Source organism: Macrobrachium rosenbergii, chromosome 19, assembly GCF_040412425.1.
Source record: "Macrobrachium rosenbergii isolate ZJJX-2024 chromosome 19, ASM4041242v1, whole genome shotgun sequence".
NCBI classification, from domain to species: domain Eukaryota; kingdom Metazoa; phylum Arthropoda; class Malacostraca; order Decapoda; family Palaemonidae; genus Macrobrachium; species Macrobrachium rosenbergii.
In genome coordinates, this window is record NC_089759.1 from 22,943,548 (window position 1) to 22,958,123 (window position 14,576).

The window sequence follows — 14,576 nt, forward strand, 5'->3', positions numbered from 1 at the left end:
CGAGAACCTTATACAATTCTGTTCAAATCTGTGAGCAACCTATCCTGATTACACATACAAAATATAATGCATACAAACACAATCTACTGTACTGGGTAGAGTATCCAGTATTAATCATAAGAAACTGAATATATATATATATATATACAATACATTATGTCAACTTTTTATAAATCTGTGAAAGTGCTCACTTAATGCACGAATTTCATTACTGTAGTTTCTTACTGCAACAGATCCTAGTAATCTCCAAAGTGTGAATTTATATTTTTTTTGCAGCATAAAATGTCTCAACTGGTACCATACATACATAAATTACACAAGACAGAAATTGGCACTGGAATAATATAAAATTCCACAAAACTTACTTCCATCTAGTAAAAGTGGCGAGACCAACAAATGAAGGGACAAGTTACAACGTTATTCACATAATACATACACATGAACATTTACCTGTTCTAAGATAAACTTGATCAACTTTACCTGATCTTGCTTTGCTACAACAGCTTGGTATTTCTTCAAGTTTCGTTCATAATCTTGCTGCAGCTTACTTGGGTCACCACTGCTATCTCCCTTCTTACGTTTTGTCAGCTGTTCTCGATACTGATCAGTACGCTGAAGTTCACCATCAATAATATCCATACACAAAGACCCAATCTAAGAATATAAAGACAACTATAATTATTGTCATCAAAAATACATCATCCGGTGAAAAACAAAAAATTCAATCAATCCAAATTTTCCATAAATTCTCAAGAAATTTCAAATATTAACCATATACAACAAACTCAAGCTTCTCTAATATAAATGGGGTTTCCTTGAAAAAAATCGTTTTAATCAAAAGACTAATAATTACTAGAAAATCCTGTAAATTGCTTCAGATAAATAAATCTTCACCCAGTTTAAAACCTAAAAGCTTCAAAAGTCTCATCTAGCACTGAATATTCTACTGTATTTGCTCTAGGCTGTAATGATTTAAAAGTTAGAATAAAGTTGAGCTTATTAAAATGAAAAAGGTCAATTGTCTCCCATCATTTATTATTCATATATATCAGACATCCACTCAGTTGATTTAGCCATACGATGCATATTGTTGCAGAAATTGTACAAAATTCTTCCAATACACCTTCAATTCATTTACAGTTTTACAATATACAGTAATTACTGTACAAAATTAGGTTTGCTGCAATAGCCTGAAAACAAAGCTTTTGTTTTCATTTTCATTTTCTGCATGATTCACATGTATGCACAATTTACAAATACAGTAACACTATATAAATATTTTTAAATATGTCACAAACTGGAAATGAATTTTTGTCGTGTGATAAATAAAATACTGCATTTACAAGAGAGAGAGAGAGAGAGAGAGAGAGAGAGAGAGAGAGAGAGAGAGAGAGAGAGAGAGAGACTGACTTTCCATTCTTTAAAATTTGGAGAAAGATACAAAAAAGTTTTAAAATGAAATAACCGAAATGAAACATCACCACAATTCAAGAAATTTTTCTCAATTTGGTAGGTTAATCCTCTTCCAATATGCTGAAATAGACCCAATTTATCTACTTTCTTTACATACTGTAATTTTATTATTGCAGTTCTATTATTATTATTGGCTATGTCATCCTATTTCTGCAATTATAACAACATTATAATAATCATTATGCCTCATTTTTAGGGATTTTCCACACTAAGACCTTTTTTGTGCACAGCTTTGCCCATTTCTCAATGGAGTTCCTGTTTTTTATCAGCCTCCTTCACACTATGTATTCCATAATTCTGAGTCATGCTTACCTTGAAATGTGAAATAACTGTATGGAAATTTGAAAAAACTGAAAAGCAAAAGAAAGTGTAGACAATATTGTAACTCAGGTCAAGGCTTTTCTTCCAATCCTCGCGTAAAACTCTTGCCAAAGCTCCTAAAACAGTTTCTGTAGAGTGGGAAAAAAACAGTCCTTTAGTAAATCAGTACCTTGCAGACCCTTGTATGAAATTAAAAAACATTAAATCAGGAACTGGAACAAACAAAATACTTTTAGTAAAATGATTCTCAAAGGAAAATAAATATCAGCTTTTGTTGCATTAAGCTCAAGTGTTATTCGATATTATAGCAAGGAAAGTTTAATGAGACCATCAAGCCCTTCATATATGGCTTACCCATAGAATCTGTTCAGAAAATAAGTGGTAAAAATTTGAGCAAGGTAATGTTTAAGTAGTGGAACAAATGGGTAAGCACAGACCAAAGGGAATGGATAAAAATACATGAAATCCATAAAGTAATTAAAGTTAAATAAAGTGATGTAGCTAAGGCCAAAAGGACACTGTACAGAACCTTTGGTACCACTTAGTGTGCTGTGTAAGGCACAAGAAACTCATAGTTTGGTAATAAACAATCAACAAAAAGGTTTAACAATATAGTACTTAAAAAAGTTACTTCTATGTCTATGATAATAATTGCCAACTAAAAGTATTTTGCAAAGACAATGATAATTCTTCTTCACCCTGGTATAAGATATAACACGGCAGACACTCAATGAACCATTTAAAGTATTACTAAATCTTAAGTGCTTATAACTTACAAGGCAAACTTACCATTCTGACATAATTCCTCAAGATAATCAGGATTTCTTGCAAGCTGCAAAATACATGAGGCTCCCTTGACCTTTTCAGGCATGTCTTCATATAACATTTCCATGTATGACTCCAACTCATTTAAGTTTGCTTGCTCATTCATGCCATCAGGAATATTTGGAACAGGATGTTCAAGACCCACATGGACTTCTAAAAAATATACAAGTCTTCAGAAAACAAGCTAAAAAGGACCAACCTAACACAATATAAAATTACATAAAAATATGAACAATAACTATTAAATCTGTACCGTTTCCAAAGCGAATACTACAGTACAGCAATGAAAACATCGCAATTTTTCCTTGATATGTTCTTTATACACCTTGGCTATAAAATACTTAATAGTACTGTATATCAACAGAAACTTCCTGTACTGAATTACCGATATGGTATTTCAATCAGACCACTACCTTCTCCAGTTGAGAAATTATTCATGTATATGAATAACTCAGTGGATTATTTTAAACACATGTGGATAATAAAGTTAATAATAAACTACAGAATTTGGCATAAAATTGTCTGTGAGTTCGCATAACATATACTACTGATAGCATATACTACCAAAGCAATTAAGGTACCAGCACCAAATACCGTGTGCTTTACTAAACCTTTCACACAGATAATACTGTAGAGACAAATTTCTATTGACTTTTTAAAAACACTTTTAATTCAAAACAACATTACTCACTGTCATCAATAAATTAAGTAAAACACAAGAAGAAAAACTTACCTTTGCCACTTTCTTTTCTTGAAAGCAGGTAGGTAATGAGATGCTGAACCTCACTCAGTTTGGAAGGATGAATCAATTTACATTTTTCGACAACTTCTCTCGCTAGAGCAGCAACATCAGTGTTGCTATCTAAGCTCTTTAGACGTATGATTTTTTGACATTCCTGGAAAAAAAAAAAAAAATGTGTTCAAACAATCATGTCTGATGTCATTTTAATGTCATCTCAAGTAAACCTTGAGACTTTGATCAGCACACTAAACAGCTTTTAGGATGCCATGTGTCAATGTCTCCCTATGACACAAGATAAATAAGCACCAGCAATTTTATTTTAGATTAAATGCTGGAAATACTTGCTGGGTATTAATTAATTCAAACAAAAAGACAGCTACAGTGCACTGTATATTAATTAAGTTCTACTGTTCAACTACAAATACATTATACTGTAATCTAAGTCAACATTTTTGAGACAATTTTCCCCATAATATTACGGGTGTAAACTTGGGCTCTGAAACTCATTAACGTGCACATCTACTGATGCTGGAGTCGACAGTAAAAATCGTTACTGTAATCTGGTACAAAACCATTTCTAAAATTTTTGCAATAGTTAGTCAGCTCTTAATAACAATCCTAACAACATAATTCCGAAGCAGTCAGTCTCTTCTTGACATTCATAACTAGCCATATGTAGTATCTTTAAAAACCACATAAAATATATTCAAGAAGTAATACGTATTTAGATAAGTCATCCAATTTTTGTCAGTAAGTCAGTGAAACATTCACTCTATTGAAAATAACATTAATTTCTTATCATAATCATAAAAACAGCGTTTCTTAAACGAGACAAATCTATAAATGATATTTAATACATACCTTTCTGTCACCTAACATGGGATCTCCAAGTTGCCCCAGAATGGTTGCTTCCAACTCATAATTAACTATTAGTGCTTTCTCTGTTGGGTGAACATCTAAAGATCCAACTTTCACTTTTCTGGAAATAAAAATGTAAAGGTGAAAAAATGTAAAATAAACTTGACAACCTAATGACTGGGTAGATTTCAACAAAGTTTTCTACAATACAGACCTGTATGTAACATAGCCTTCACAGTCTATGTATGTATGTAAAGGAAAGTACACAACTAAATATGCTAAATAAGAGTTGCAGAACTCAAACTGTCCTTGAAAAAATGTAACACTGCCTATACATGAATAAAGTTACTGATTATTCTACCACTGAGAGATGGAGAATTGTAATGCTATTGGCAATCTGGTAACTAATGTTATTTGTTTTTACACACATTTATATTCATGTTAAAATGAATATAAATGTGATACAAATACTGATTTGTGCATAATAAAGCTTGGGATTTATTAACTTATCACAATTTACACATTATCTTCCACTACATTAATATTATTCATAATTCCAACTAATATTCTGATAGGGAATAATACTTAAGAAACAAGTCTTGCGACTTTAGGCAGACAAAATTCCCTTTCTATTAATACAATCTTTAACACCAAGATAAAAACAAACACGTGCTATGCAGAAAAATGCTCAAAGTCAAGAGTAACATCATAAAGAACTTAGGCATTCAGAATTTTTAAGGGAAGTGATTCCTAAGTGCAACAGGGTTGGTCTGGAAGCATAACATAAAACACTAATCAGTTTGCCTTTGGTTTTACTGCAGAGGCTCCACTGTCAGTGTCCCTCCTGATAGAATGAATACAAAGCACAGACAATTCAGAAATCCTGTTCTTTATTCTAACACTTACAATATAACAAGGAGACCATTTACCAGACAGTTATTAAGATAACACTAGAATTACCAAACTGAAAATTTTAAATATACTGCAGCTAAATGAGAAGGTAGGGTAGCCTTCTTGTGAAAGGGTTACATTACACTTCTGATGGTGGCCTATACCTGAAGTAGAGCAAGATTTACATTGGATGATAAAAAAAACACAGGACTGAGTGACTGCTCCATATTAAAACTATTAGAATATGTGCTACAACATCTCTGATACTAGCAAGATTTTTTTTCAAGCTACATTCAGCTTACCTACGCTAAATCTGGAAAATAAGAAGGGTGGTACATTTTTATGGAACCAAGAGAATCCGAAGTGGAATTAGCTAAAAAAAAGAAATACATACAGTGCTCTGTTAAGTAAAAGAATCATTTAAAACATTACTATATATTACAATGAATAATACTCACCAACCATGCTTTTATTTGATGATTAATATTAGTCAAGCTAAAAAACATTTGCTACCATGTGTGACATTGGTAGGCAATACCTGATATTCTATGCATTTTCACCATATTTTCTAAAAAAAAAAAAATATTTAAATAAATAAAAACACACTGTATATGCTACAAAGCATACGCAGATGATACACTGGAGAGAAGAGACAGGATATATCACATACCTCACTGCATACTCCCTTAGCCAGTTCTGCTCAGCTTCTGGTGTCTCTACAATGTACCACCAGAATAGGCCTATGATGCACTACTAGAAGGCCAAATGATATGCAGAAATTGTTCTATTACAAACCTAGGTAATTCTAAGTATTGGCTCCATGCCTGTTTTTACCTTGGAAATTGGTTTTTTCTACACTTTTAGGGCTCCTGATACTGAAGGTGCATTTGTCTGTTGTCGACCAAATAGAATGTCCCTTCGCCGTGTTTAGTACTGGCCCAGGGGGGGCGGTACCCCTACGTTAAGAAGTTACTGCACTTGCCGGACAGGATATGAGCCGTTCCAAATAGACATACCCATGCTCTGTCTTGTGCAGATCGCGTATGGAAACCCCTTGTTGGGTGGACTTCAGGGGTTAATTACTAGTTAATCACATTCGACCCCCAAAAAATAACGTTAAATTGTAAATAAGCAACCAAAATACCATAAGAAACTGCCATTTCTCGCTAAATACCCGCAGTGTATCTATTACTTAGATCTACCCAAACCTATCCCAATGAAACTCATTTACTGCTCATCTATGTGGCGAAAGATCTTGGGCACTAAGTTACGCTATATTGTAACCTGGTCACTCCAAGGGGAGAGCACAGCCTAAGTTGCAGTAGGCTAAGAATGAGATACAGGCATCCAAATTCGCATAACTAGCTTAGGCTGATTGGCCTTGGTATATTTTTTATAAATATGATGCCAGTAACAAAACATCGGAACCTACCAAGCCATTCAAGTTAATAAATAGGCTAGCTTTTTAGTTTACTGTTCCAAATTACGCTATTGTAGGCTACAACGATAACTTTCGCCTCGAGTTTCATACTAAACTAAAATCATACTTACTTTTTCAGGTATCTAGCATCTTCGACTTGCATTGTGCTGCTCTGAAAAGCCCCTTTTTGTCTTTCTAAAAGCACAGTTAATGGAGTGCGATCGCTGACTTTTACTGCAGGGGTTTTCTGCTCCCCGTCGTAGGCATTCCAGGCAGCTTCTGTCAAATAAAATTGATCAAAACAAACATTGGGTGTGTTCTTTCCATTATGCTTTAACACTTTTTCGTCATAATTTTTTCAGATAACATTGACTGTAATAATTTCATAAATTTTGAAATAATTCTTTTATTTTTATAAATGTACTTTGATAGGTAACATAACAATCTCACAATTATTTAGTGGTTAACGGCACCAAATGTTGCAAGTAATGTTTCCATAACTGGCAGCAAAGTTATTGGGTTTGTTTTATACTGTATACATTATATTGTATTCTGTCTCATTCAGTGACTTATTCTCATTTGGAAAAAATGACAAAATATCGATGAATGGTTTTATAGACCTATTCCTAAAGTTACTTTACTGATAATTATAGTCCCACAGTAAGCTCAAGTATTTGTTAATATATCACCTCATGATGTCAAAACAATATGAAATGGGGCATTGCCTCCTGCAAATTGAAACTTTGGCGTAAAATCAGTTTCAGTCATTCATTTACACACACACACACACACACACACACACACACACATATATACATTATATATATATATATATATATATATATATATATATATATATATATATATATATATGTATATATATATATATATATATATATATATATATATATATATATATATATATATACTGTATATAATATTAAAGTTAAAGTTAAGGTCCTCCTGGACCTCTGTAGGCTCATAGGGCAGGCATGATATATATATATATATATATATATATATATATATATATATATATATATATATATATATATATATATATATATATATATAAAAGGAGAAAAATACACTAATGTGGTATGCAAAAGGATAGGAAAAAGAAAAAGCAATGACCTTTCCAGTAAGTGGAGATGACAAATAAGTTTGACAGTGTCTTTCATGACGAAAATGTATATGGTAATTATCAACCAGTTGAAAATAGATTTTTTTCTCAAAACCAACTTTCAAGAGTTTTTTTGTGTAAACAGCATCCAAGATCGTTAAGAATGATCTAACTCAGAATTCCTATTGAAAATCACTGAAACAGCAGCAGTAGTTCATTGACATTCTTGAAAGGAGTATTTATTTAACAGATAATTATTATTCATGTGTACTAAACAATCTGAAATACATAAGCAATGATAAATGCGCAACATTAATGTTACTAAACTTTAACTTAGTGTTTTACCGGTAATTGAGATAACGTTTTACAAGTACCTGACTTCCAGAGCTTTTTAAGCGCACATCGAAAATTATAGCCCTGCCTAAAAAAAACCCTTATTACGTGGAATACCAGGTGGAGTTGATTGTTTATGTATTGCAGATAATAAGCAGTTCTATCTGGCCATAAACAATCCTGATGCTAATTATCGTGTGCAAAATAAAGGCCATACTAAGAGACTTCATGATTTGGATTGACAGGAAATAAGTGAAACCAAACGGAGAAAAGTCGAATGCATAATAACAGATTGAAAAAAGATGCAGAGAAGCTTGACATAAAAAACGTCATAACTAACGAATGCTATGATAACCCGTCTAATCCCAAATGTTTGTGAAAATGGGAACCTACGCGTAATAAATATAGCTGTCGTAAAAAAGCATTCAAATGCGGATGCCTTGAAAATGTTTGTACATAACTATGTTGTCAAATGGATGGACTCATTTTTTTTAGAATTAAAATTATGGAGGACAAGTGAGATTCAACTGCATATTCAGTTAGACAATTTCCTCAATCATACAGAAATCAGAGATAGAAAATATTGGGAATAAATTAAGAAGAATAAAAGGACTGTAACACTGAGGGCATTCCTAGCTGAGAAAAGAAATCAAGAAGGATTATGGTTATCATTAGAATTTTTTTTAAGCTAAACGTAAGTGAAATTAGTGCACATAAATCATGGTCTACCTCCCAATTTACGGTCAGCATTTTTGTACAGCAAAATCCTTAAAAACGCTGCTAAAATCAAATTACGTTTAGTATTTATTTGATGCTCACTATCGTTCGTTAGGCTGCTAAGCCATTCATGTCTAAATCTGTCCGTGGTCTGTTCTTGAGGAATTTCATGCTACCGAGTGATCTTTCACTGCTATACTCATTTGTGTCGAAACAAGATCAATATGAAAAATTCTGTTAACACTGGGTAAAGTGTCATTGGCATTTTTTCAATGACGAGTGTTTATAGGACATGATAGCAATCAATTATTCAGTCCCTTTCTTGTTTTAAAATCTTTGAAACGTCAGAGAATCGGGTCAGTTCATCAAAAACAGACCCATCCAAATTATTCTTGTAGTTGACAACTAAGAATAGCCAGTGCTTCTTCAGTGTCATCTGATTTTAAAGTTTGCAGTTATCCAACAAATCCAAAATTTGCAAGAAGTTCATCACTGGTAAATTGTACCTCGATCAAGAGACCTCTCAAACCTGTCAGTGATTGGCAGGAAATCTTTATTGATTTAACTACACATGCGGGCTCTCTCTCTCTCTCTCTCTCTCTCTCTCTCTCTCTCTCTCTCTCTCGGTATGTATGTATGTATGTATGTATGTATGTATGTATGTATGTATGTATGTATGTATGTATATATATATATATATATATATATATATATATATATATATATATATATATATATATAGTTGCGTGAAATGTTAAGGTTTTTAAGGGCTGAATTTATGATAAAAATATCAGTAATTCCATGCTAAAAAAAATCCTGTGTAACATAATTTATCTAAATATTTAATAAACAAATCTAGCAATAAAGTTTTCAAGAAACAGTCCTGGTAATGCTATCGAACACACGCCAAAGGTACAGATGATAGGTTACTGAGTCAGTCTTGATATACTTAGTCATAATGAGGCCTCCGTCACAAGCATGTCCCTCGTGTCTATGTAGAATTCATATAACCAAACACTAAGCGTCTTTTTTCTGTTAAATGCCTTGTGACTACTTTTTTATATATATTTAACTCTAGCCTCCTTTCGCTACTGAAGTGTTCTTACCTCTTAAAGTCATACTTACACGAAAACATTCTTTTATTGTCATCATCATGAGAAATTGTCAGATACTTCCTCGACCTTCCACACGTAATTGTAAACAAGGGACTGAGAAACACCAACTGTTATTTGTAGATGATTAAGCTGGCCTTATGCCAGTGCGTGAAATGCCGCTCTTTGTTTGCACCGTAGCGTCAGTCAATAATTTACAGAATATACAGTAACCAACCGATGAACATAACTTCTTGTACTGGAAAATATATAACTTTTTATTTGATATGCTTTTGTCAGTTACTATAAAAGACAATAATGCATTGCTCTCCGGAACAATAACATACCTTGTGGTAAGCTGCTGAAAGAATGTGAACTTTACAATTTCAGTTACAGAACTTAAAATTGCTGCAGTATTTGTCAAATGCAGCAAAACGCATGGAAGTGACGACGAATACTTCGGGCATAATTAAGGTGGTTAAGAATAGGTTGACATATTTTTGGGGGGTCCTGGGCACCTGCCCACCCTAGAACCCAGGTCTGCTGCACAGCGTCGACATCCTTATCAAGATGAGTAGACATGACGTTACACTGTAGAGTGCCTGGGATTTTAACCTTACAAGTAACCATATAGACCCACAAGAGGGACTAAATGGCCAGGGGGGGGGCGGAAGAGGAAAGGGAGGTCTCCAAATATAGACGTGGGTGAAGACGATGATGAGTTATGGAGTCTTCCGGGCTCTGCTGATAATCCTGTGTTTAGGAATTAAGCTGTAAGGCTGACTTCTAATACAATATTTACATTAGTTGTTCTACACCTTCATTTTCTTATACTTTGCTCCTTTTGGATGTTACTTATTATATGCAATATTTTATGATCACGCTTCTACCTCTTACTAGTTAGAGAACTTTTGACTCATCTTACATCGCAGATCATTATAATAAATGAAACGAAATCGAAATGATTATTTAAAATAAACAAACAAAGTACTTTAATCTACAGTATGTTATTATACCAATTCGTTCATAAAACTTTATTCCCCCTACATTTACCACGATTACACGGAGTATATTCCAGGTAAGTATTACAAGTCGATTCCGAAGGAAAGAACGATACAGCCTTCACGTTAAAATAAGGAAAAACCTTTCGTACTAAATAATACTCTTAATGGCTCTCTCAAGGGCTTTTTTTGGCGGTTTCAAGGTCTTCTAACCCTTTCTTGGTTGTATAGCTCGGTAGCCAAATGGTAAATATAGCATCACGAATGTAATGATAAGTAAAAATGCATAAGCAGAAGACACGAAGGGGGATACAAGGATTTAAATATTTAAAGGAAATCAGTGGAAAAATAACATATAAGAGAGAATGTTTAAAAATGATTACATTTTTTCAAAAGAAGAATCAGAGTATGTAACACGTTTGAGAAATTAGTGTCAGCTAGACTTTGAAGTTCACAGACTCTCTGATGTGAAAGTCAATAGTTCTTTTGGAAAGAAAGTAACAAGCACCATATAGGTTAATAATGTTAAAAAAGGAGTCAGAAGATATCCAACTAGTCTGCTACATTTCGACGGCAACTCAGACATCACGCCATGTAACTGTTGGACATAACGGAAAACACTCTAAACACAATATGTAAAGTTTAGAAACAAAGAACCTGTTATGATACACCACTGGTTTAAGAAGGTGAGAGACTTCCAAGCAAAAGCAAAAAAAAAACAAAAAATACGTTTGTAGGTTATACCAGCTTTCTCAACACGGGCAATTTCTACAAATACTCGAGGCAGGTCAAAGAGGCGAGATTTTGGCTAAAATTTGACGAATGTCGCTAGTTTTGGTTATATTCAAAGGAACGGAATGGAATATAAAATTTAGTCCAAAGATCAAGCACTGGGGCATATTAAGTCATTCTGCGCTGAAAGGGAAATTGAAAGTAAAAAGGTTCTAAAGGTGCAACAAGAGGAAAATCTAGCAGTTGCACTATGAAACAATATTTTTAGGAGAGGGTAGAGAGTACTATGGACGAGTGAATGAAAGGAGGTAAATGAAAGGAATGACAGGGGCTGCAGCCAAGGGCCACAGGGACGCTGCAAAGAAATTTAAGTAATGCTTACAGTGCACCGCGTGAGGTGCATTGACGGCATTACCCCCGTGCACGGGTTCTATTCAATGGACTTTGGCTATCTCTTAGCGACAAAAGCCCTTTGCAACGCTGCATTTTCGCTAGTTCTGTGACCTCGGAGGAAGGAGTTCGACGCTGGAAGGCAATTCAATAAACAAGAGGATCATCATCAGCTGAGATGGCAAGGTGGATGGCGAAGTTTTCTTTTCGGTTGTGATTATTCTCGTCGTTCGAGGTCTTCCCCATGGAGACCAGTGATGCTTTCAGTTACCGCAGTGTCGAATGTGTGTATTCGTCGAGTTTGAATTCGTAGATAATCCCGTAGGACGTCGATATCATGGCTGCTCGAGAGAAGAAAGTGGACGAGTCGAGTTATGAGGTGAGATTTCATGACCATAACAAACGTCGTCTTTTGCCTGATTTCTTTTCGCTGTGGCAGGTTTGCCAGTTATTTTGTGATTGTCACGAGAGTAATTGTTTTAAAGGATATATTTATATTCATTAGGTTATATTATGAAGAACATGTAACGTAAGATACGGTCTTTAACGGGCTGTCCTAGCCTCCTGTTTTGTTGGCTTGTCAAGTTGGTTAACCGTTTTGTCTGAACAGGCCCAAGCAAGGTCCGTTAAACTGTCTCGTTTAACTCTGAGTAAAACAAAATGTTTACGAGGTCCGGTAAAGGCCTACCAAGTTACTAGCCTCCCGAAAATGTTTAGGCCTAACTTAGCATAAGCAAAAATAACTTGGCAGATAAGGCTGTCACACCTAGGAAATGCATTTTTTAGATTATGCTACAGCCTAGGCTTGATTAGCCTACAGCCTCCCACCTCATGTAGAAAACAGGCTTAGGGCCTTTGGTAGACTTCAGTACATAAAGCTTAGATGTTGGAGTGTTGGTGTTAGCCTATGCACAAAAGGCTAACCTACCTTGGTATTGTAGTAGTAAGATATGGGAGCCAATGTTTATTTATAAGAGGATATGCTGATCCTTTTAATATCCATCTTTTTTTTTTCTTCCACTTCACTTGGGTATTTAGACCTTTAATTCAATCCTAGCCTGTGATACTTTAAGCTCTTGCTACACAAAATTTAATATCAAAAGCAGGCTAGTTGCATGTTGGTCAATTTGGCATTTTTACTGTAAGGAAAATGAGGGGCAAGTGGACAACTATTATGAAGACATTGTAGACATACGAAGTCAGTGTTGTCACTGAGAAGTGTGCCATAACTTTAGGGACTATTTTTCGGAGGTGGCATGTGTAGTGCAGGCACAAAGATGAAGTGCATATGTGATGATTGTTTTTCCGTCATGTGCTATTTATTTAACTTTTTAGCCAGTAAAAACTCCACAACTAATTTGGGTAAGGTTCCTTGATTTTTTATGACTCCTACCAGTTTTTAACACTTGATATATTGAATTTAACATTGGACTGTCTTATTTGTAGCAAATTGTTGATTACAAAAATCAAGACAAAAATTATTCTTTATCTGTCCGGAAGTGCTGCAATGCCTTCCACTAACAAATATGTCTTCTAACTGAATTGAAGTAATGAGATAGAGATAAGAGGAACAAATATGTTCCTTCTAGCTGTATATAGGCCTCCTGTGTGCAGTGCTGATAGGACCTGGTGTGCAAAGCAAGTTGATATATTTTTGTATTTCACTTTTGTGATTTATGGTACCCCAGGTCAGGTTAGTATGCCAGGGGGCTGGTTAATACCAGGTCACTTGTATATAGCAATTCCCTTTTATTTCTTTCTGTTTTTATATCTTCTGCTGAAAACCCTTATGGATAGAGTCAACAGATTATGAACCCAAGAGGGCTCCCAAAGGAAATCAACCTGCAAAGAGAGACAAGTTAAAGGGAATGTGATAAATAATTAAATATGAGGGTTTAGAAAGTAAAATTGATACATCTTAATTCAGATGTCAGCAGAAAGCAAAAGCAGGAATGAATTTGCGCCTTGCTTTAACATTTGGAGATCAGACTCCATAGCTACACTGGGCAACCTATTCTGGATTTTAAGTTCTGGCCAAAATAAAATTTCCAGTAAAGTGAGTCATGCTAAAAATGTTACTAGAAACAGCACACTGTTAGCAGCAGCTGCCTGCCTAGTGTTGCAGGCAAAAACAGCAATATCAGATAAAGAAGAGTGCAAAGGATGTTTGTCGTTGTAATACATTACATATATGAAAAAACAGAATGAGCTCACTTTTATGTGTACGCCATACACGTAAGTCAACATTAGGAGTGGCAAAATAAATTTTACTAGTGCCACAACTATTCAATAATTTTTTATGGTAGTCAGCTCTGAGAAACAACACTGGAGAATAGTAATCCAAACAAGGAAGAAGAAAAGAGTAAAATCACTTAGATATATAATAGCTTCACCACAAAACATTCAAAAACATATCTGCTAGGTACCAACTATTTGATGAACACTATTATGTACAGTATATGCTTCTCAGAAGTCAATTTCTTATCAAAAGTTATCCCTAAATTCCTCAAGAAACATGGTCATTTAAAACCATAGCATTTATATGTAAATTAGGATGCAAAGGCAGTGTTTTTGATCATCTATCATACTATTTGGTATAGAAAGGTTAAGCTTCATGCCCCAAGATCCACACAAAGAATGATCCAATGCTGTTCTGTGA

At 34.3% G+C, this 14,576-nt stretch overlaps 2 protein-coding genes across 6 annotated transcripts in view; one reads left to right on the top strand and one right to left on the bottom strand.

Annotated features, from left to right (window-relative positions):
* Positions 1 to 14,576, bottom strand: part of Kap3 (kinesin associated protein 3) — a 261,015-nt gene that overhangs the window by 25,301 nt on the left and 221,138 nt on the right. For both annotated transcript variants that reach the window (XM_067121283.1, XM_067121282.1), the window contains 6 exons: positions 6,662 to 6,809; positions 4,223 to 4,340; positions 3,353 to 3,515; positions 2,584 to 2,772; positions 1,786 to 1,922; positions 481 to 654 (listed from right to left, as the gene is read on the bottom strand). In XM_067121283.1, coding sequence (XP_066977384.1) covers positions 481 to 654; positions 1,786 to 1,922; positions 2,584 to 2,772; positions 3,353 to 3,515; positions 4,223 to 4,340; positions 6,662 to 6,693 — 813 coding nt within the window. In that variant the 5' untranslated portion in view covers positions 6,694 to 6,809. The remainder of the gene's footprint in view (positions 1 to 480; positions 655 to 1,785; positions 1,923 to 2,583; positions 2,773 to 3,352; positions 3,516 to 4,222; positions 4,341 to 6,661; positions 6,810 to 14,576) is intronic.
* Positions 12,010 to 14,576, top strand: part of LOC136848735 (E3 ubiquitin-protein ligase TRIM37-like) — a 29,019-nt gene continuing 26,452 nt past the window's right edge. Inside the window, exon 1 of one of the 4 annotated variants that reach the window (XM_067121279.1) lies at positions 12,010 to 12,296. In XM_067121279.1, the coding sequence (XP_066977380.1) occupies positions 12,255 to 12,296 (42 nt within the window). In that variant the 5' untranslated portion in view covers positions 12,010 to 12,254. The remainder of the gene's footprint in view (positions 12,297 to 14,576) is intronic. The other 3 variants (XR_010856107.1, XM_067121277.1, XM_067121278.1) reach the window with 3 other exon arrangements.